The 23,792-nt window shown below is 42.2% G+C and overlaps 2 protein-coding genes across 2 annotated transcripts in view; both read left to right on the top strand.

The window, feature by feature from the left end:
• The first annotated feature begins 1,893 nt into the window (after window positions 1-1,893).
• On the top strand, window positions 1,894-14,844 carry moxd1l (monooxygenase, DBH-like 1, like). The gene is made up of 13 exons (XM_066698050.1): window positions 1,894-2,186; window positions 4,127-4,273; window positions 4,732-4,884; window positions 5,485-5,568; window positions 6,318-6,479; window positions 7,992-8,094; window positions 8,865-9,031; window positions 9,267-9,358; window positions 9,613-9,709; window positions 9,801-9,860; window positions 10,067-10,197; window positions 13,356-13,464; window positions 13,835-14,844. The coding sequence occupies exons 1-13, from the start codon at window positions 1,911-1,913 to the stop codon at window positions 14,006-14,008; spliced, it is 1,755 nt and encodes a 584-aa protein (XP_066554147.1). The 5' UTR covers window positions 1,894-1,910; the 3' UTR covers window positions 14,009-14,844.
• Window positions 14,845-15,037: 193 nt separating this feature from the next.
• rps6kc1 (ribosomal protein S6 kinase polypeptide 1) overlaps window positions 15,038-23,792 on the top strand; it is a 53,549-nt gene continuing 44,794 nt past the window's right edge. The window contains exons 1-5 of the mRNA XM_066698040.1: window positions 15,038-15,234; window positions 18,233-18,268; window positions 20,854-20,974; window positions 21,398-21,513; window positions 21,749-21,842. Coding sequence (XP_066554137.1) covers window positions 15,133-15,234; window positions 18,233-18,268; window positions 20,854-20,974; window positions 21,398-21,513; window positions 21,749-21,842 — 469 coding nt within the window. The 5' untranslated portion in view covers window positions 15,038-15,132. The remainder of the gene's footprint in view (window positions 15,235-18,232; window positions 18,269-20,853; window positions 20,975-21,397; window positions 21,514-21,748; window positions 21,843-23,792) is intronic.

Raw genomic sequence — 23,792 nt, 5'->3', positions numbered from 1 at the left:
CGGTGCACCTAGGAGACAGTACCATACGCATCTCTCTGTGTCTGAAGTGACAAGCTGAGAACTGGAGGTCAAATCCCAGAGCCACACAGTTCTTGCACTATAGACATCTTGCACAGAACGAGCAACTTTTTGTTGTTGTTTCATCCATTCGGCCGTGTCCGACTCTTGGTGATCCGATGGATGAAGTTCCTCCAATGGTCTCGGTCATTGATTTATGTCTTGGGAAATCATGTTCGTATCGTTCTTAACTGCATCCAACCACCTTGATCTTGGTTTTCCTCTTTTTTGTTTTCCTTCCATCATTCCAGACATTATGGTTTGTTCCAGGGAGTCCTCTATGCCAGCTTCAATTTGATCACAAATGATTCCAGTGATCGTTCTGGCTTGATTTGGTCTAGAATTGATTGATTTGTTCTTCTGGCAATCCAGAGAATGCGCAAAAGCCGTTGCCAACACCAGAGTTCAAAGGAGTCCATTTTACAATCATCATTTTTCTTGATTGTCCAACTTTCACATCCATACATCGCTACAGGAAAGACCAAACAGCTAAACTTCAAAACAATGTTCAGAACCTTCATCCTGAACTGTGAAACTATATTACAGTGTCAAACAGAAAGACCTCATCGTATTCCACCTGCATACCCCAAGACATACAGTGGCTGTGCTTGCTGCGCACCATAAATGAACACAACAATAACATTTCTGTGATAACAACAAGCAAAAATAACAAATCTTGATAGATGACTTTGCATTTTTATTCAAATTGTCATGTAGGGAAAACAAGGATAAGGGTGATTCCCACCAATGTGTGTGAATGAATTATGTTTATTCACATGTACATGTTTATCTGTCAGTATTTTTTGTCATTCAGTCTCTGCATTGTTAAAAGAGACTGTTATGTACTCTTGTGTGTGTACTTGTTCTTGCTGTTGTGTTCTGTGCTCTGTGTTCTCCCAATCCCTCTTTTACGAAGGTGTCGGGCTGTGATTGGTTCATATCCCATCTCATTCATACTCTGCTGTTCCTGTGTGTTCCGGTACAATCAGATGTGTCCGTCTCCCATGTATAAGAGCTGTCATTTCTCTTTTCCGTCAGCGGACAGACAGAATGTGATTTGTGTCACTATACCCTGTTAGTTGTAGCCTACCTTTGTTGTTAGTATTTTCCTGTGTGATCGCCTACTGTTCTCCTGTCGTTTAGTTTCATCACTTTGTTAATTGTGCAATTGTTAGTGACTTAGTTCAGTGGAAAACAGGAAGGTGAATTCTTTGTATAGCACACTAGGCATTTAAGTAAGGGCGGTTGTCTCCCTTCTGTATTAGTTGTGAGGATTAGACAGTTTAGTTAGTGTAGTTAGTTAGGGTCCGCCAAGTAATACGAGATAGGTAAGTGGATCCCCTTTCCAGACTAGCTTAGATAAGGATTTGTTTTGTTGTAGTGGTTAGCCGACACTGCCCAAGTCATAATTTTTCCCTATATGTATTGTTTTGTCTAACGTCTGGCCTTTACGGTTGTATATAGTTGTATATAATCCTCCTCTTTTAAATAAATCCCTTTGCATCTTGTACTTCAGTTCTGATTACTGGTTATTTTTGCACTCATCTCGCTCTCCAACTACTGCTGTTTGTGTGTTTTATGTTATGCCTTTTAAATTCTGCCTGGAAGGTGTACAACACTGATGTTCAATGCTCATTGTACAATGGTCCCTAAAATGTTCCCCTCTCAAGTGTCCAAGAACAGTGCACATTACTTGTGGTATTGTTCCTTTTTGTCACCCAAAACTCATATGTCAGGGGAAACAAGTAAAGCAGGTTTCAAGGGGGAGTGATCTGGTGGGGTAGGAGCTCATATTTAAGGTTGGCAGCAGCCACACATCTCAAGAGACCACGGCCAGCCTGCAGAGTGCAGTCATGACTCTTCTCCTGCTGCTCTCGCTCCTATCCCTTCTCTGCTGCGGACAGGTGGAGGCACAGATCAACCCAGCGCTGCCCTTCAGGGAGTATCTGGACCCAGGCCAACTAGTCTCTCTCAGCTGGGGTTTCGATGTTCAACAGGACCTCATCACCTTCGAGCTGAGCATCGGGACCATGGGGTGGGTGGGCCTTGGCTTCAGTGACAATGGAGGCATGGCGGGGTCAGATATAGTGATCGGAGGAGTCTTCCCCAATGGCAGCCAATACTTTAAGGTAACACCTTACACTTTCCTGTATATTGAACACTCTGTGTATCAGCGGTGGGCCAAGTAAATGAATGAGACCTGGAATAGACAGATGAACTGACTTATGATTTTGATAATGACTTTAGTTGAGTGGGAAAGACCCGGAGGTGGAAGGAAACCCTAAAATCCCTTCGGTGCTCAAGCCCTCGAGCTGCCCAGCCCTGCTGCACATATCTGAATGAAGAAATGGGAGTGAGGAGAGAGCAGTGTATGGCAGGGCAAACTGATGGACAAAGTGACAAGCTTTATTGTTGTGTACTTGAGCTTGAAGGGCTTGGGACCATATGGAACCAATACTGAGATCTTGGTTCCCAATACTGACTTGCACGTTGGAGATTTCAAGTTCCATCTACAGTTTTATCTTTAAAATTACATCTACAACTGTTTAAAATAATGTAAGATCTCAGATTAGGCAAATTATTAGTTAATTAAGTGTTCAATTAAGTATCCTACTAGTAATGAAGTAATTGAAGTAAAAACCAGAAAACGCAGGGCAGGGTGTCGCCAGGACCAGGATTGAGAACCACTAATTTATACAACAGAACAGAACAGGTAGACCATGCACTGTAAAATCAGGATGTTAGAGGATGTTAGAGGATGTTAACAAGTTGCAGTGCTGACAGTTCACAGCTGATGGAAAAGACAGTGCCTGAGGCGGACACTGGGCGTCTGTTCACACAGACAATTAAAATTTCAGGCTTCTGGGAAAGGGCCAGGGAGCCGCAGTGGAAATTAATAGTGGCGTCCTGCTACAATAGAGAACCTGGCTTTTCTGTCTGCTTAAATACAGAAAATATGCTTCACAAAATATGTATAAAACAAACCAAAAAGTAGTCTGATTTGGATTATTATCTCCACATTGTGAACTTCAGTTTAATTTCAGGACTCAATTTACATGTTACAGGACCGTTGTGAAAGCCAGTGACAGGTGTGAAATGCAAGGGGAAGGTTTCACAATGGTCAATGATTGTCAAGCCCTCAGTGTTTCCTGTAGTTGTTAAGTATAACAAGGAAAAAAGTTCATTTTCATTCAGTGCAGTTTCCTGCTTGTTCCAGTGCTCTGTTAAAAAAAAATAGGGCTTTGTAATTGTACAAAAAGGTGAAATATCTCAGACACTCAAATCAACAGCAGGTATTGGGACAGTTCTGGTCTGTGTTCAGTTTTGCTGGTTGTCAGGGTGTCTGGGGTGGGTTTAATAGTTGGTAATCAGACCCTGGCATCGCATGTCAAAGTAAAACAAAGGTTCTGCCCATTGTAACCTAGCAAATACAGGAAAGGAATAGTTTGGTGTCAGTAGTTATGGTGTTTAGTGCCGAGCATATATTGTGTTCTCCTTCAACTCTGTTGAAGAAGGGATTATAAAATGACTTGAGTCTGGATTCCATTACCCTTTGTTCTGATCTCCCTACACTGCAACTAAATCACCAGGCCCACACTCAACCAGCAGCGCTGTTCAAAGACGGCCCCCAGGAGCCACAATCCTGCAGCTTTTATAAATAGACCTCTGTAAGTCAGCCCCTTCTTTAGGCCTAAGGAGAGGAGTCCAACTGGTTGAGTGAATAATCAGTGCAATTAACCAACTGACTAATTAAGCGCGCAGAGAGGGGGATGAAAACCCGGGGCCGGGGCCGTGGTCATGGGTGAGCAGGTTCAAAGGGTGCTGATTGCAGGGCCGTGTTGCTGAGCCTCTGAAGGATCTGCACAGGGATTCGGAGCACAGGGAGTTAGCTGAACTTGAACTCCTCACGGACTCGACTGGGCTGCACAGTGGAACAGAACTCCAGTCCTGGGGGGCCACTAGCAAAGCACTGTTCACTGCCTCCCCAGCAATGGTTGAACAGTGTTATTTTTAACACATCTGTTGTTGTGGTGGTGGTTTGTTTTTTGGTGGTTTTGTCTTTGCTCAGGACCGCTATGCAACCGGCAACACTCTACCCTTGGTGGACCCTCAGCAGGACTATACCCTGCTGTCTCTGAGTGAGAGGGATGGGAAGACAGTCATGGCATTTAACAGGTCCATTGGGGCCTGTGACAGCAGGGACTTCCCCATCACAGTGAGTTATTTTCACAGAGCTTTACTACACTGGGCCTTGGGAATGCCATGATACTCCATGAGAATGACTATTTCAGCACACCATGGTTTACTCATGGAACTGCGGTTTTACCATGTTGCGCTACAGTAACCTTTTAACACCTTTATAACAACTGCACAACTCACCCTGCAAACCTGACTGTGCCTTGGGATAGCAGGGACACATACTGGACTCTGGACCACATGGTTATACAGCTCACAGTGCCTTCCACCCAGGAATACATTAAGGGTATGTGGGTGTTCCGCCTACCAGGGCGGGCACTGCTTTCACTACGGTGGTACATTTGATCATGGGTAATTGTTTATGGCTTGAATGGGAACTCTGTTCTTTGGGTTGAGAGACAATAAGCATGCCTAAGCCAAGTTTCATTCGAACATGATATATACTTTCATAAATTATTATTGTTTCTTCACCTGCAGACTTTGCCAATAAAACTGATCTACGCTTATGGGCTGAATGATGAAATCACACACCATTCCGGCCGGAGAGGAACGAAGGAAATCAGCCTACTGGGCTACGTACCGAGGTCCACTCCCACAACTACCAATCATTTTGACATCACAGCCAACAATGTGAGCATCTGTGCCACCTTAACAGTGCAGCAAACAGCGCCGTGTGCATTGAGACTTAAAGTGACATCATAGAGTTCTCTGATGTAAACAGGTAGTAAACCCATGACTTTTACTGAGCAGCATGGTACCTGGTCCTCATATTTTTGTATTCCCTTGCTAGACAAATGTAACTAAAGGGACCAGAGCTGTGAGTAACTCAAATGGTAAAACATTTGGTTTACGTAACTGACACAGAGGATGCATAGTTAGCTTTTAAACATAGCCCTCCCAATGAGCAATTTAAAGTATTGGTTTACATCACATTGTAGCATAGATGGACTGAACGGTGATTTCAGCTGCTGTTTCCTTCTTCACTGTCTGAGTTTCCCTTGAGCTACAATGGTTTGGAAACAAGGAGCTTTGGCTCTGTGTCCGAAAGTTAGCCCACATTCCTCTCTTTTCACTGTCAGGTTGTGGCAATTTAATCTAAACTGAAGGGCTATATACGGGTTTGATTGTAGCTCCATATCCAAGAACATTCCATTGCTCAGCACTGTAAAGAATAAGAAAAGAACTGACTCCCAATGTTTCCTGACAAACTGATGTCTTCTGTAATTTCAGTTCACTGTCCCACCAGTACACACCTACTACTACTGCCGGATTATCAAAGCCCCTAATCTGGGAAGAAAGAACCACATCTATCAGGTATTCACACTCAGACCACCCTGGTTGACTCCTGATACACTGTACACTTGAACGTGTATGTGCATCTAGTGTCTGGTTTCCCTCCAGTGAATGCGAGGTTTCAGTGTCCTTGAATTGCAATTTCTCAACACCCGACCCCCCTGCAATATCCAATAATTTCTACATCTCACAAATCTTCACAAGAACCTCAGAAATGGTCAAACCAGAATGGCCATCTTGCTTGTTATGGCTGTAGAGGCTCAGTATCTTGTCCCAGACCCCCACCTTATTTCCATTTTGCAACACTGCTTCCTTATGGAGTTTAATTGGTCTGGTTTTACTTAGAGGACCTTTAAAGGATTCAGACAATTTACTGTCCATGATCTGTGAAGAGATTCAGTCCCTTCTGCCTGGGACATTCCTACTCAAGTCACTCTTCTTTTGGATATCTTTCCATGGCAACAATGTTATCCTTTTGTAGTGTGGTGGCCAAAACTGAATGCAATACTGTATTTTTAAGGATATCTTATTATCGAGTTGTATCTTTTTAATACCAGTATATACAAACATTCTATATTCTCAATTTCTGTCAAGATGAAGATGGTGATTAATTATGTCTTAGGGTGAGGGGCCTCCCACACAATCCTCTGTGCCTCAGTGGGTGAATACATTTCAGTGGGGCCCCACGATGACCACAGCCTAGCGCAAAGACACCAGGCATGATTCCTTGACTGCGATTCTACACACTTGTCTCTGTTGTGATGTTTTAGATTGAGCCCATTGTTGACCACGTGGACCTGACCCATCACATGCTGCTGTACGGGTGCTCTGCCTCAGTCAATCAAACTCTGGAGGGGATGTGCTATTCAAACAACATGTCTCCATTTAACTTCTGTTTTAAGGTCATAGCAGCCTGGGGCATAGGAGGAGGGGTAAGTAGAGGTCAGAATAAAAAGCTACAAATACAGAGTATATAAACAGGTATACACAGGCATGGCTATACACCAACCCTCAGGGCTGCCTACACAAATTCATAAACTGACAGAAAGTAAACTAAATAAATAAAAAGATTAATTGTAAACATGAACACTGGAAACCACTATAGAACTTTCTTTATATAATGTTTCAGTGTTGTAGAGTAAGATAGGACCCCAATGATTATACAGTCACATCTGCCGGATACAGCCCGATTACTGTGGTGCACTATGTTACAGTTATGTTACAACCACAATTCAGAAAAAGTTGGGACAGTATGGAAAATGCTAATAAAAACAAAGAGGAGTGATTCGTAAATGTACTTTGACTTGTATTTAAACAAAAAACGTTTAAAGACAAGGTATTTGATGTTTTACCTAATCAACTGCATAGTTTTTTGAAGGTAAACATTTATTTTGAAATTAACGCATGCAACATGTTCCAAAAACGCTGGGACAGGGGCAATTTAAGACTAATAGTGATGTGACAAGTTGAAATAAGAAGGTGATGTGAAACAGGTGAGGCAATTGTGTAATCATAGTATATAAGGAGCCTCCAAAAAAGGTCTAGTCCTTCAAGAGCAAGGATGGGTCGAGGCTCGCCAATCTGCCAACAGATGCGTCAGCGAATAATCCAAAACTTTGAGAACAACATTCCCCAAAGACAAATCGGTAGGATTTTGGGCATTTCACCTTCTGCAGTGCACAATATAACTAAAAGATTCAAGGAATCCGGTCAAATCTCAGTGTGTAAAGGGCAATGCCGAAAACCACTGAATGCGTGTGATCTCCGATCCCTCAGACGTCACTGTCCTAAAAACCAGCATGAGTCTGTAATGGATATCCTGACATGGGCTCAGGAATACTTTGGTAAACCTTTGTCAGTAAACACCATTCGCCGCTGCATCCACAGATGCAAGTTAAGGTTTTACTATTCAAAGCAGAAGCCATACATCAACACTGTCCAGAAGCGCCGCCGACTTCTCTGGACTCGGTCTCATCTGAGATGAACAGTAGTACAGTGGAATCGTGTTTTGTGGTCCAACGAGTCAACATTTCAGTTTTTGGACAAAAGAGCCGTCGTGTTCTCCGGGCCAAAGAGGAAAAAGACCATCCAAGCTGTTATCTGTGTCAGGTCCAAATGCCAGTGTCTGTCATGGTATGGGGGTGTGTCAGTGCCCATGGCATGGCTTTTTGTTTGTTTGTTTGCATTTTCCATACTGTCCCAACTTTTTCAGAATTGGGGTTGTACATTTACAGTAACGAGTTACAGTTAGGTCACAAACTGCACACGATCATTTAGATCAAGTCGCAAATTTCCCATTGATCGAATATCTAGGTTCGTTAAGTAATTGAGAGAGGAGTACCAGCTGGAACAGAAACCAGCAGGCAATGCATCCCCTTCAGGAACTGGGCAAGACAGCCCTGCCCTGGCTCTCACCTCCTCCTCCTCTTTTTCTTCCTTTTTAGTCATTCTATCTTCCACCCAACACTGGTATTTCCATTGGTGGGACTAATGACCCAGCTTACTACAGATTGGAAATGCATTATAACAACCCCTCTCAAGCGCAAGGTAAAAGCTTAATGGGGGGATGAGAATGTCATCATTGCAGTTGTTACCATAATGACACTCTGATCTCATGTAAAGACTTGATCTTGTGTTCTGACATGAAAAATACCCCAGCTCCCCAAATATGTGTGTTTTTTTGAGGTAACATGTAAAGTTTCTTTGTCACTGTGTAAAAGTTCTCATTAATGTCATCCTTATTGAGTAAAAAGTTGAAACAGCGCAGTCTCAAGCTAGTGAGTGGCTTCTCTGTAGAACAGTGGGTAGTAATGGTCAACTGTACAGTGTCTCTCCATGCTGGAGAAAAAGAGTGCAAAGCCTGGTTCAAGACTTCTTGAATTTCTTGAATTTAAGTTCATTAGTTCTGTTGCATAATACTTTATGTTAGAGGGTTTCTAAACCTGGTCCTGTATATCTTCCAGTCCACCAGCTGTTAAGGATCACCCTAAAGTGAATCATTAGCAATAAACATTTCCAGGTATTTCTTATCAGGCATGCATGTTTTGGTCATTTCAATAATTTCAAGATCATTTGGAACTCACACCTGATCTCCTTTAAGCTGTGGAGACCAGATTGCCCTGAACTGGAGAAGTGTCTGGACTGTACAGCACTTTGCTTCGTTACTCAATAACAATCATGCGTGTCCCTGTCTTTTGAAAACTGAGAAAGAAGGGGTGAGATATAAAAGTGACTGGATCAGGCTCTCTCTCAGGACTAAGCTTGGAGAACCTACTCTCTGAGATATCTGCACTCTAAATGCTTGTGTTGTCCATCAGGCCAAGTGGACAACTCGGGGCTGCGTTTCCATTACACTCCGGAGCTTTTTGACCACGATGTGGGGACCCTGCACATTGGACTTGACCTCATCCCTGAGTACATGCTGCCCCCAGACACCCAGTCCTTTAGGAGCTATGCTGTGTGCAACACTTCCATTTTCTCCAAGGTGACTGTGCATTAGTATACCTGCCTAGTGGACATCAAAGTGTTGAATTACTGTCGTCTTACACACAGCAGCTTTCCCCTTTCACTGCTGCTTATCCCGTTTGTTGACTTTCTTACATTGTTATGAAAAAGAAGGATCTTGAGCTGATTTCTACAGGGCTTCAGCACAGTCTCAGTCACAGTCTCAGTCTCCTCCTGTCACAGTACCGTCCGTGTCTTGTGTCTCATGTCTGCAGGTGCTCCCTGGCTCTTTTCCTGATATGAATGTCTTTGCAGTTCTGCTGCACACACATCTGGCAGGACGCAAAATGAGGGTGGCTCAGTTTAGGTCAGGACACTCCATTCTCAGACCTTTCTTCTTCTGATAAGTAGTCACTGTGTTGTGCTCTCATTCATGACAATTGCAAGCAGTTATTGGTAGCAACAGTTCAATGTTTATTTCAGCTGTCAGGAAGCTTGATTTAACGATGTGCTTTTATACACGCTCCAACCCCAACCCTACACCCCCACCCCCCACCAGGCACATTGACCACTTGGTTGACAGTTATAGCAGGGGTTCTTTCTTTCTTTTTTATTTTCTAGGAACGGAGAACAAATTGGTTTCTTGGGCGTGAACGAAAATTATGATTTTAATTTACAAGAATTCAAATACTTGGGGCAAACTGCAATAATAAAAGAGGTAAAAAAAATAGACATCAATGGTGAGCAATTAAGGTGATTCAGAAAAGACTCCCACTGATTTGGGATCTGACTTATTTTCTTTGGTCTAGGGAGATGAAATGGTGGTGGAATGCACATACAACACGAAGAATCGCAGCAAAGTTACCAACGTATGTATCTTTCATTCCGATACGGACCTGTTTCAATTCCAACGCACTCAATCCCACTAAACTCTAATCTAGCGGTCCTCAAACTATACGTCACCATGGGTGTTTCATGATTCTGTTGGTCTAAAGAAACATGCTCTCTTTATGTTAATTGGTTGTGTTAACCTGATGCTTGCTTATAGAACCCCCCCCCCACCCTTTCTCTGCAGCTTGGACTTTCCACCACAGAGGAGATGTGTTATGCTTTCCTGCTGTATTATCCTGCCACAGATATCAGTTTTTGCTGGAGTGTACCAAACATGACCCAGGTGGGGGCGTCTCTGCAAGCTACAAACAAAGTGTAAATATCCATCCCATTTATTATTAATGTATTTATTCTGGTTATACAGGGCTTTTATGGTACTTTTGAGGGGAAATATATAAATAAGTGAATAAATAAATATGTACCTACTTGAATTTGATTTCAGATAACAACCCATATGCATTATAAGTGTCACCTTGGGTGAAATAAACACATATTTTAGACCATTTTAGTATATTAAAAATATATGGCATGTATTTCTATTATAATTCTGTCATGGTCTCCCCTGCTTCTACCTTAGTTCACCACCAGAGGTCTCCCTCTCCCAAATACTAACTCTAGTGCTTCTCCTTTCCTTTGTCTAATTCAACCAGTTCTTCCACATTCTTTCCTTCCAGGTGCACCTGTTCTGTCCTCTTCTCCTGTCATTGGTTAATCATTCATTTACCTAGTTCAAACCCTATTTGCTTCACAGTATTTAAATCCCTCTGTTTCCTAGCTTCTTCGTGAAGTCTTGCATTCTCTTTTGGATCAATTCCGAGCCTTGTTTCTTGTTTGCTTAACCGTGTATTTGACCTTTTGCCTCTCTCTCTCTCTCTCTCTCTCTCTCTCTCTCTCTCTCTCTCTCTCTCTCTCTCTCTCTCTCTCTCTCTCTCTCTCTCTCTCTCTCGTTTACCCCTTTTTGGATCTCCCTACTAGCCTGTTTGCCTGATTGATTGACCTTGGATTGTCCTTGTTATCTCTCTCTCTCTCTCTCTCTCTCTCTCGTTTTGCCTTTATCGGATTATCTGCTTCATATCTAAGCCTGCACTTGGATCCTTTCCTTTGGTCCTTGAGGATGTCACAAATTCAGTCTGTAATCCATATATTGGTTTTATGTGATTAATACATATTTTACTGTGGCTTTCAAGAGTATTCACCCCCCCTTGGACTTTTCCACATTTCATTGTGTTACTACATGAAATCAGAATGGATTTAACCAGGAGTTTTTGCTACTGATCAACACAGAAAATGTCCAAATGTTTCATGTGTGTACTGTATTCCAGTGTGCAGGAAATGTGTAATGTGTCTGACATGGCGCATACGCTTATTCTCATTGGCCTATGGCACCCATGTTTTTCACTGGGGCAAATCACCTTTAACAACCTTGGATAGGACTCTGTACTAGTATCATGCATGCCAATTTGTAGCACAGTGGGTATTAGTAGTCTGGAGTAGAAGGCATCATAGTTTGAATCAGAGAACGCAACATGGCGGACAAAATGTGGGACCAAGCAACTTCTGATGAACAGGTGTAATATTGGGGCATAAGGTATGCATGTGTATGAAGTGGTATATGCATATGTCAGCTGGTTTTGGAGAAGAAGATTTTTGTAACATTTCACAATTTCGATGCTAAATGCAATATGGCGGTAGCACCATGTCACTGGCATGTGTAGTTTTCACTGCATTTGCAGGTTTAAGTGGTTTCGACAACACTTGTGAGTTTCGTGGATTTTCATGCATGCATGAGCCTTTAAGGGGCATTATAAATTTTGGCGGATGGAAAAAAATAAAAATCAAGATCCTTACTTAAACAATAGGCTTCCAGTACTTCATGCATGGAAGCCTAATAATACGAACAATTACAAAAGGTGGTCCAGTCACTTCGTGGCTTGGACCCCTAATAATTGAATGCATAAGTAATCACCCCAGTCAATATTTGTTAGAGGCAACTTTGGCAGCAATTACAGCCATGAGTGGATAAGTCTCTACCAGCTTTGCAATTCTGGACACAACAATTTGTACTCATTCTTTGCAAAATTGCTGAAGCTCCATCAAGTTGGATGGGGACCTTTGGTTAACAGCAATTTTCAACTCTTTCCACATATTCTCAATTGGACTGAGGTCTGGACTTTGACTGGGGCCACTCCAGGACATTGACCTTTTTGTTTTTAAGCCACTCCAGTGTGGCTTTGGCTGTATATTTGGGGTCATTGTCCTGCTGGAAGATAAATCTTCTCCCAAGTCCCAGGTCTCTTGCAGACTTCAGCAAGTTTTCTTCCAGGATTTCTCTGTACTTTACTGCATCCATTTTGCCCTCTATCTTTACAAGGTTTCCAGGCCCTGATGCAGAGAAGCATCCCAGTAGCATGATGCTGCCACCACCATGCTTCATGGTAGGGATGGTGTTCCCAGGATGATGTGCAGTGTCAGGCTTGCGCAAAATGTGGCACTTATCACTCATCAGACCATAGAATCTTCCTCCACTTGGTCTCAGAGTCTCCCACATGCCTTCTGGCAAACTCCAGCCAAGATTTGATGTGAGTTTTTTTTCTCTCCCATAAAGGCCACTTTTGTGAAGCACAGTGTCTTCCAGCTCAGCCAAGGAAGTCTAACTCCTTTTAGAGTTGCCATAGGCCTCTTGGTGGCCTCCCTGACTAGTGCCATTCTTGCCCGGATACTCGGTTTTTGAGGATGGCCTGATCTAGGCAGATTCACAGTGCTATATTCTCTCCATTTCTCAATAATAGAATTTACTGTGCTCCGGGAGATATTCAATGTCTTGGAAATGTTCTTAAATCCTACCCCTGATTGGTGCTTTTGAAGAAACTTATTCTGGATTTGCATTGAATGTTCCTTCATGTTTATGATGTAGTTTGTGTTAGGAATTGTACTAACCAACTGTGGGACGTCCCAGAGACAGGTGTATTTAACCTGAAATCATGTGACACACCGTAATTGTAATTGCACAGAGGTGGACTCCATTCAACTAATTACGTGACTTCTAAAGACAATTGGTTTCAACACAGCTCAAGCAGGTGTGTCATAGCAAAGGGGTGATTACTTATGCATTCAATTATTTTCTGTTTTGTATTTGTAATTCATTTAGAACAATTTGCAGATTATGTTATTCACTTTGACATTATGGACATTTTCTGTGTTGGTCAGTGGCAAAAACTTGTGATTGAATCCATTCTGATTTCATGCTGTAACACAATGAAATGTGGAAAAGTCCAAGGGGGGTGAATACTTTTGAGAGCCACTGTATGTGATCAATTTAGAATTTCTATCTTATATTTACAAGATATGATATTTCACAACATCGCTTCTTGTTATAGTCTAGAGGCTGATGCTGCTCTGCTGTTCTGTGGTTAATTCATGTACCGTTAAGTCCATACAGGGACCTATTCCTTTATTCAATCTTCTTCTTTCAGGGCAGCAGGTGCAAATCTGATGACAATGACATGGAATGAGTCCTCAGTCCAAAGCTATCAGAACCTCCTGCATAACGTCAGCCAGGTTGTGTTTGTGGGATCTACTGTGGTAAGCAAGTCTCTTCAACAGACTCTCTCCTACAGCTCTGTGCATCACATCTATACTCTTGGTATTGTCTTTGTTTTACAATGAAAACAGTGAGTGGAGACAATGATTCTTTTGACACAAGAAACGATGGTGTCTCTGGTCTTAAATAAAAAATGGAATCATAGACAGACCTAGCAAATCTCAGCTGTTTGAAGGTGTTTTTGAGATTAATTGAGTATGACAATAAGTCAGTGGTGCTAGAATATCTATAAACAAAATATACAAATACATCTGTGTCAATCTGCACAGAAAATTAAAAGTCACTCAGATTTGTGTGTATTCTCCTTCCAGCTGATCATTTGTGATCTTGTTCTTCTACTCTTCTCTCTAGCATGGATTTGCTGCCCAAACTGGGTTTGTCCGTGACATAAAGGCCAACCCATCTCTGAGCTGCAAAGCTTCTTCCAGTGAGGCAGGAAGTACGGTTTCAACTCATGGCAAGGCCAAGTGGACTCAAGCCACCCTGCTCTCCCTCCTGCTCCTCTGGCTAGCTGTCCTGCATTAATGCTGAGGGCTAATTAGTCCAATTTCTCTAAGAAGGCTCAGGAGAAGTAACTAATGCAAAAAATTAGAAGCCAACAGGACTGATCTTCAATGTTTTACTTTTTGATTCCCACAACTGTATCTTGATCAGTAGGCCTATATGTTTAGCATAATATGTGACCCTCTTGGAATAACCCACAATGCAGTGCATAGGTTAGGCTAAAAGGAAGATGCTCAAAGCCTTTTGTTCAATACAATACAACAATACAAATAAATTAATGCACATATGCACATTCAAGTTTAAAGACTGCATCTGAAAAGGTCTTTATTTATTCCTGACAAGGGAAGGAATGTTTGCTATGGTGGAGAAAATTGACAATTTGGTTAAACTGGCTTTTACTTCCTTTTCAGCCATTTGGTTTCTCCACAAAATTATTTTATCAACATTCTATCTGTACTATATTATACTATATTATGTTGCTTAATCACATTTAGTAATGGTTTAATACTTGTTTAACATGTTCATTTATTTAATTGTAGAAGCAGCTGTTTTACAAGTACAGGCTAGATGGCCACCATTGGCTAAATGATCTCAATCCCTCTGTCACGTGTTATATTTTAAATTTGTAATCCTTAAAATGATACAATTCTACATTTGTTTGGTGCATTCTCTGATTTTCCTTTCAAGAACAAGATTCTATTGGAACATGATAATAAAATGATTTTCTTTCACATACACCCAATCCCAGACAGACACAGTCATAAAGAGAGAGAAAGGGATAACGACATAGAAACAGATATATTCGAAGCACAGACACACCAGTTCAATAAGGTAATTGATACTCAGATCCCTAGTACCGTCCCATGTAACTTCACTGTTGTACTATACTGTGATATACAGTGTGACTACAGCCTTCTATGGTAAAAAGACTGTGTTGTACTAACTCACCTAGCGTGTGTAGGACTACAGGGCCTTTTCACCATTTGACTCCATTTACCATAACACACCAACTAACCCCTCCCGGAAGTCAGGGGCGGGATTTCCGGCAGTGCTCATTCCGGAAGTCGGAGGGCGGGCTCTCCAGTGGCGTCAGGCCCGGCCGCTGTTCCCAGTGAGGAGAATGTAATGGCTTGGCTGTAACCAGAATGATATCGCAGAGAGAAAGGGGGGAACTGGCTCGATTCTACACTGTCACCGACCCCAAAAAGCACCAGAAGGGATACACCGTTTACAAAGTCACCGCCAGGGTAAGTTTGGGAGAGCGCCTGCGTGTTGACGCGAATGCTGTAATAATAATATTAAGAACAGCAGCAGCAGCAGCAGCAGGGAGAGGCGACAGTATCCCGTTTGCAATGTCACCTTAATATAAGCCAGTTTCAAAATACCACAATTGATGTTTGACCAGAGATGTCATCCTCAGGGTTGTCTTTCGCGGTGACGTTTCAGTCGCTCCTGACAGAAGTGATGCTGATGTTTGTGCAGTAGACTGACACGTCCCCAGTACATGCTAGCAAGGGAAATTATGTCTTTCCTACAGTTCTTCATCTATCCCTTCTTTGCGACACGGCGATGCTGTTGGGTGCTTGTGCCCTGGGCATTCAGATACACCAAATCTGACTCTGGGAGCAGCAACTCATTCAATCCCACATCCGCTAGGGAAAGAGGAAATCAGAAACAACGTCAAATCAGTGATCAGACATCAGACTCGATTTGAATCGCACTACATTCATTATAAGAAAGAAAGAAAACGCCATCCTTATATGTCATACTTAATTCAAACTTTAAGATGCCCAGAGTTCAGTTTCTAAAGTGAAAGCTTTCAGAGAAGACATTGAAAATGAAACAAACCAACAACACGTGACGAGTGCATTAGAAACATGCACAGCAGTTTCACAAGTCCTGGAGTTTAAATGTCAGCTTCATCTTGTGTAGGATTACAGGTAGGTGTGTCCGAAAACGTGGTCCATGTGGTTCAGGTATTCTTCAAGGAATTGTGAAGGGGTGCAGAAACAGGTTGTGTCAATAACCTAATAATCCTCATCATCATCATCATCATCACACACACACTTTTCAGTGGGACAACTTTGTGGCTTTTAATACAATACGAATAATCCCAATTCTGCTCTCTGCATTGGGAAACAAATTCAGAAATGACTGTGTGGATCAGTAAGTGTTTGTTTTAGGAACCTATTGGGTCGACTAATTAACTGGTTAAAATTCTTATGTAGCTCAATGTAACAGTTTTGCATGACCGAGTTTTTAATGCAATAGCATTTTCTAACCCGCACTTCCTCTCTTGCCAGTGTAAAACACAAAGATGAAGACCTCCTTTTCTATTAAACCCTTTGAGGTATTTGTGTGCACGTTTATAGCAGTGAACTTATCCAGAGAGACCATTGTAATTATTAAAAAAATAAAAATAAAAATCACTCTCTACATGTCAGGATGGTTTGGAACCTACTATTGGCCTACGGCAATATTGGTAGATAGTAATTTTAATGTAGCCATTCCTCACATGTTGGCACAGAACTCACTGTCTGCAATCACAAGGTTTGTGTAGGAGCAAATGTATGTTGTTCCACTCTGTTCTAACCAGGTTTCCCAGTTATTCAGGAAATGCTTTCATACATAGCTGCACAGCTGAGGGAAGTGACACACTTTCTCTAATTCTTTTTCTTATGAATATTGTCTTTCATGTCAATGATTAAATAAATAAATGAAACGAAACAAAAATTGTCCAGCAAATCCCCATGGCAAAACTTCCCCACCAAATCTTTCTGTCATTGGAGCTTTCATTTCTTTGACGTGAGTCTTCAGATTATGGAGTTTATAGTTGCTTGTCAGCTCTGTACATCAATGCAAAGTTTGTATTGTGTTAAAAACCAAACATTATCAAGACTCAGACACATGAACTGTCCCACAGGACACTTTTTGGCTGTCCCTTACAACGGTATGGTTGTATGAAGTCATTCAGGCCCAGCTGCTCTTTTTCTTTGTACCCCTGTGTGCCTCAAGAGAAGAGAAGAGCAAGAGAGCACAGAATACAGCTTAAGTCCTAATCAGAGTAAAATTGACAGAGCAAGTAGAGAATACAGGGTTAATGGTGGGCAGTGACAGTTCAGGTAAGAGAAGAAAATACAGACAAGTTTTTAATTATAACTACGTACAAACAGGTCAAGTGCATAACCTTTGGAATTACAAATGGCAACTATATTGTAATGTTTCATGTTCAATTTGGAATTCCCTGATTTGGGGTTACTAAGCACCGGACTTACTATCTGGGTGTTGTAGCTTTAAATTGGCTCATGGCAACTAAGCAGATAGTACACATTTCCATCCATGCATTTTCTTGGTTTTATAGTCTGTAGCTTTGGATGGTGGGCTGGGAGTCTGGGAAGGGTACTTTCTAAGGAAGGTCAGAGGATATAATGGGAGCCTGCCATCTTGTGGTTGATCTTTAGAACTGCAGAATAAGTAGAGTTTTGCCTATTAGTATTATACTGCCTTTAGAGCATCTGTCTCTCTGTTCATCTCACTTACTATCTCTTTATTTCACTCTCTGTCTCTCCTCCCTCCTCCTTCCCTCTCTGCCTTTCTCTTCTGCCTCTGTCTCGTTTATTCATAACCAGAAGCAGAGTGTGTATCTGGGGTGGGGTGGGGTGGGGGTGGGTGTTAGAGGGGTATCTCAATTGGTTTGTATCGGCCTGACCATATTGTCCGTCCATCCTGCTCTTGAAATAAGCTCTCTGTGTGGCTGCGGTGGCCTGATAGTGTCCTCTTCGCACACTAGTGTGTGTGTTCCAGCCTGTGTCAGCTCCAGCCCTCCACAGTGAATAATGTCTGCTTTGTCTGAGGGGGGATTACTACGCACGTCTTCCTTTTCTTGGGAGCGTGTCAAGAAATCAAGGGGGTAGAATTACCATCTGAATGGAAGGAGATGTCTGGCTCTGTGTGCTTGTGTGTGTGTGCCTGCAATTCTTGTGTGTGTGTGTGTGTGAGTCTTTTTTGGAGTATGTCTGCACTTTTCTTGTGTGTATCTGTGCTTGTGAGTTCTGATGATTTACACTCCTAGAAAGGTTAATTTTATTTTTGTTTCCCCTCCTTTTTCTGTGTGGGTGCATGTGTGTGTGTGTTTAGGTGTTTCCCATTTGGCAAAGAACAGGCCTTTCTGCCGATTTGCTTTGCGTTTCCACGGCAGCAGCTGCTCCTTGCTGATTGTGTCGCTTTCTTTTGTTCTCTTTCCAGATCATCTCCAGGAGGAACCCAGAAGATGTCCAAGAGGTAACGGCCTGACTCTTTCAAAGAACTGCTTCTGATGCCGTAAGAGGCCGGCAGTATGAATCTTTTCCAGTCTCTGTTGGAAACTTTGTTTAGTATTTTCTTTACTCTTTTATTCTAATGGAAGCAATCACTACTAAAATATCAAAATATTCAGCTCATAAAGATTAGCCTAACAACTACATCATATTCAGCTTCTTTATGCTGAACTGAAAGGAGAGACTTTTCACTGTAACAGATTGCATTACATAAATAGGTTACCTGGCCCGTTTAAAGGTAAACAACACCCTGAACCCCAACACTAAAGTTTCAGGCTAGGCCCTTACAAATCTCCATCTAATTCAATTCAGTCAAAAAGCTCCCCAGACTTTAACAAAGGTCTAAGTTTACAGGGGACTCTAACCATAACCTAATAATGTCTTTTAACACAATCTAAATATTCATTTTTTATGGATTAGGCAGTTCATTAGCCTAAATTATTAGCCTGAATCTCTTCTGTCTCTCCAGGGGCGGTTCTGAGGGGGGGCCGGGGGGGCCAGTGACCCCGTGACAGCAAGCTTGGCCTCTCTGTCCCCCCCCACCCCCCTAACTAGCACTGCAGACAAAACACCATCACCTCACCCATCCCCTCATGTATGACATGTATTTTTACGCGTGTAAAAATAGAGGGTGTCCCCGGTCATTGAATTGCACACTTTATCTATTACAATAAGGACCCTCCAACTCTACATAACTGGTCTGTTTTGCAAATCTTTTTCTGTTGTGTTATCATCTGCCTTTTATTCAGACTTTAAATGCTTCATTCATTCCAACGCCAGTCTCCGTGTAGTGAACCTGAGTGTGTTACCGTTTGTCTTGCGTCAGGGAAACCATGCGTTTAAATGACCAAATAGAACAATAGATGGCGCCCACAACCAAACTGTTCGCTGTGGTGACCTGGATGTCTAGCAATTTCTTGCCTGAACCTAGTCTTGACAGGTCGTCTTGGCGGCCAGACGCAATATTTTATTTACTCCTCTTACCATAAATGCGAATAAGAGTCTTATCGATTGAGACCGAGCTCAACGATGATCAGATTAAATTGGTGTTTGTACACAGACTCCCTGAATCAGAGCTACAAGCCCCTAAGCCTCTGTGAGTGTCAGGGTAGCTAAAAATAATTCCGATCATATGTCTGGGACCATATCAGGTGCCATATCAGGTGGAAGGTGCCGTTTTATCAAAAGGTCTTTAGAAATCCTTCTCCTCCCCCCGTGGCGTGTGGCTGTCAGGCTTGTATGTGGGTACAGGTCTGCCTGGGGTATACTTTCCATTTCTATCTCTCTCTCCACGGTGACGGTACAGCCGTGATATTCTCAGGGCTACTGGGCATAAGAGCTGCTGTGAATGGATAAACACAAGGCTATTTAGCATGCAAGATAGAAAAAAAGCCATATACACCAGGATTTGTTGAGGATTTATGTACTTGCATCATTTATGTATTTATTTAGTTATTTGCCTCATAACTGGTTTCAGTGTGTTATATGTTTGCTGCTGATGCATTCTCCGCAATAATGAGACTGTAGCCATCTCTCTCGGCAGCACCCTCCCCACTCTATAAAGCCAGCCCTGGTGCTGTCAGATTTCGGTGCTTTTCCCAGACTTGGCAGTGCAGAGAGGCAGCACTGTGCTGTGCATTTATACCCAGAACACAGGTCGTGACCGCTGATGTAGTCCATTACTGGGGAAGAGAGATTAGCCTCGGTACAGCTGCTGTGGATCTGTAGAGTATATGGAGCTGTAGTGGAATGTGTTCACGCCACTCATTTGAAACAGTGGTTTGTGATTGAGAGTAGTTTAATAAGTACTGTGCCTTAAACTCTATTTTTCAGGGCTGTATTTTCAGAAGTCGCAAACTGTTTTAGCCCCAGAGACAATACTGTAAAAGTTCCATTTGATTGACCATCATTAAGGCAGGGAGCGTTTTAATGGAGTTGTAGCTGTTTTTATATTGTTTGATGGTATGGTAGTGGAGTGGTTTTAACTTAACCAGTTTACCACTAGACTAATGGTCTTAGATGTCATGTGACGTACCAATAACAATGTGTAATGTGGAGCAGTCAACCTCCTGTACTGCTCTCTGCTGTCACAGCGGCAGTCAGCATATTGATTGCATTTCAGTCGCACTGGAGGACTCTGGTCTTTGAGGGGAATGAAACGCACACGAGAAGGACACTTGCTGAAAGTGACATAGCACTTCAACCATAGTGAGAAGGACAGTCAGGTTGGGGGGAAGCAGAAAACAACAGTGCTTCATCATGGGACATGCTGTGCGCTGTAAATATTTACTAATCGGTGACCGATTCAGCCCTCGCCCTTGAGAGAAAGAAAAAATCTGAAAGAAACGGAAAAACCCCACGACTTGTCTCGGTAACTGGATCTCGGCCTCAAGGAGGAGCTTCCTAACCCCGCTGCCCTTCAGACGCTGAATGCGGAGACGTAGAGTGGAGAGGAGCATCCTGCCTGCCTGCCTGCCTGCCTCGGCCCACCCCTGAGTACCACAAGCTCTCCTCGTCACCCCACTGACGTTTTTTTTTCTTGAATTTCAGATAACGGTGTGGAAGAGGTACAGCGATTTCCGCAAGCTGCACAAGGAGCTGTGGCAGATCCACCGCAACCTCTACCGGCAGTCAGAGCTGTTCCCACCCTTCGCCAAAGCCAAAGTCTTCGGTGAGATTTGAATGCGTGGGTGAAGTACACTGTTTCTGTCATCTCTTGCCTCTTGCCAGGTCAGAGGACGATGCGCGGGGGTCATGGTGCCCTTGTCTTGGGCCTTGTGGGTAGGGATTCAAATGTGTTGAGATGTCCTAGTGTGAGCTGGAACTGTAAACGCAAAAAGCGGTGAAAGTAAGAAACCTGTTTGCAAAGTCTTTTCTAAAACCTTTTCCATTCATTTTTAAAAGACTTTGTAACCTGTATTGTGCGTCCACTCTTTGCACCTTGACAGACATGGAAACAAGGCACTTCAGAAACTCCTTTGTGGACAGCTTCTTATTTCGCCCCTTGTTGGATCACTCTCTGTTTTTGTCTCGACCACCATTCCCGCCTCGTACGGGGAAGCCCTAAAGTCCGTGCCCTTCTGCTCCCATGCAGGCCGTTTTGATGACACCGTGATTGAGGAGAGGCGTCAGTGCTCCGAAGACCTGCTCCAGTTTTCTGCCAACATCCCCGCCCTCTACAGCAGCCCCCAACTGGAAGACTTTTTCAAGGTACAGTGCTCCTCCTCACACAGAGCATGTCCACTCTTCTTCTTTATGAGCTCAGTGACCTGTCTCGGGTGACAGGTGTCAGGAGTAAATACCATCGTTCACTAGAGGACGGAAACCTGTCCTGTTTCACAAGGCTGAAGGGAAGTTTGTCGAGAGACCTGCCTCCCTGTGGGGTGATAGTTCCCTGTTCACCGCTCAGTCCCACCAGCTGACAAGACTGTTGTTTCTCTTTCAGGGGGGAGAAGTGCATGATGGGTCGGAGCTGATTGGTCCTGCCGAGCCGTTCTCTGACTTCCTCGCCGACAGCTTGTCCGACTGCAGTTCTGAAGGTATTCTGGCCTTTTGGTCTCTTGCTAAACACCCCAGACTGTCTGTACGTCCCCCATGCCACGTTGTGTCCTGCTGCTGGAGACTCCAAGTGAAATCAAAGAAACAAAAATCATGATGCAGAACAAGTAGCTACGCATTTGGTTTCTAATGTTTCAGTATCTCTGCTAAATCGATAAGGACTTCATTAATTCATATTTAAAGTGTTTTTAAAGGAAAGAAAAGCTGTAATGACACAAAGCAACTGGATAAACAAATAAAATAAAGAACATTGTTTCCCATTTTAAAACCAAATGTGGAATTTGGAAAAAATAATCTTGCTATTAAATATAGTGATGCTGGCTAAGCACATGTAAATACATAAGCTTTTTTCCTCTTTAATTGTGTTTCTATATCGCTATATACCAAGAGATAAAATGAATAAAATAAAAATACCCCCAAAATCTTTTTTTATTATCAGCTGAAAGATTGAATTAAGATGAATAGAATTACTATTTTCTGCTTGCTGGTTTACAGTGTTTATAGTTTGATAGATTTGAGACACTCTGGTGGAAAAGGGAAAGTCAGCTCTCTTCTCTTTGCAGAACGGTCAAGCAGTATTTTTGATTGCGAAATAAGGTCTATTAATTGCTTTCTGAATTTCTTAATTTTGACCGCCATTTAGTTCCCATTGTAATGCACTGGTGTGCGCAGTACCCACAAAACAACAGTAGATGTCTCCCCAGCATTGGTATAACAATATCTGCATACATACAAAACAACAACAAAAATGCACACACTATCACACAATCAAACTGACACCTTCCCATTGCTTATCATGGGAACAGTGACTTTCATCTCTGCTGTTGTGTTATTTATGGGATGTTAATAGCTCACGGTGCTTCAGTAGTTTGGTAGGAAACAGATTAAGCAGGCAAGTAATGAATTACTTTAGCCATTTAATATTGACTTCACTGAATGCAGATTGTTTTTTAATGACTAATTGAATACAAAGCATAACCCCAATTATCGCAATAATTAATGAACAAAAAAACAAAAAAACTGAACGGCAATTCAGTGGATGCTTAAAAGCGGCTAAAATTATAATTTGAGAACTTGTTGAATACTGTCTGTACACCCCTGAAACTTACATGGGTACTGCGCTCCTCTTGTATGGACACTATCCTAAAAAAAGCCATTAAGTGAAACAGTGATGGACTTCACAGCACAGAGGAGAGCACAACACGTTTCAAGCACCCTCTATGAACTAATGCAGGTCTGAGTCATTGTTCCCATACTAAGAAAGTGCCTACCAGTCTCACAAATGGAGTCTCTTGTTCTCCTATTGTTATAGTTAATTATACCCATGTGTGTGATTATATATATTTCATTTTGTCATGATGGAAGCTGCTAAATGGCTTTGAAATCATTTAAGAAATATGACTAGTCCAAGGAACCCCTCTCTAAAAGCTGTACACGCTTTTCTTAAATAAACTTATTTCCTTTCTTTTGTGGTCTCTTCCGTTTTATTTTTTATAAATATATTTTAAACCAACTAAAATAGAAAAAGGCACAATCAGAGAAGAAAACACTAAGACATTAAAATAAGTAATAAAATACAGAGCACGATAATAAAAGGACTTTAAAGGAATAAAATGGCAAGAGGTTACTCACAGTTAAAAGCAGGTTTATAAGATGTCTCTAAAAGGGTTTTAAAAGAAGACCCTGATATAGCTGCTGTAGTATCTCCAGGAAGACACTTCCAGAGCATAGAAACCCAAACTGAAAATGCCCTTTTGTGAACTTAATGTAGTGAGTCAGATATGCTTTAACTGAGTGTTGGGATCTAGATCTCAGGAGAGACGCAATATTGTTGGTATGTCTTGATTCTGTGGAATTTAATTTATACTCTCTGCTGCTATTCTTTCTAAACAATATAGGTATTCTATTTTAATAATGAATAATTATTTAAA

This window comes from Amia ocellicauda, chromosome 1 (genome assembly GCF_036373705.1).
Source record: "Amia ocellicauda isolate fAmiCal2 chromosome 1, fAmiCal2.hap1, whole genome shotgun sequence".
Lineage (NCBI taxonomy): Eukaryota > Metazoa > Chordata > Actinopteri > Amiiformes > Amiidae > Amia > Amia ocellicauda.
The sequence above is the reverse complement of the archived record's forward strand: the minus strand, read 5'-3'. Positions and strand labels throughout refer to the sequence as shown.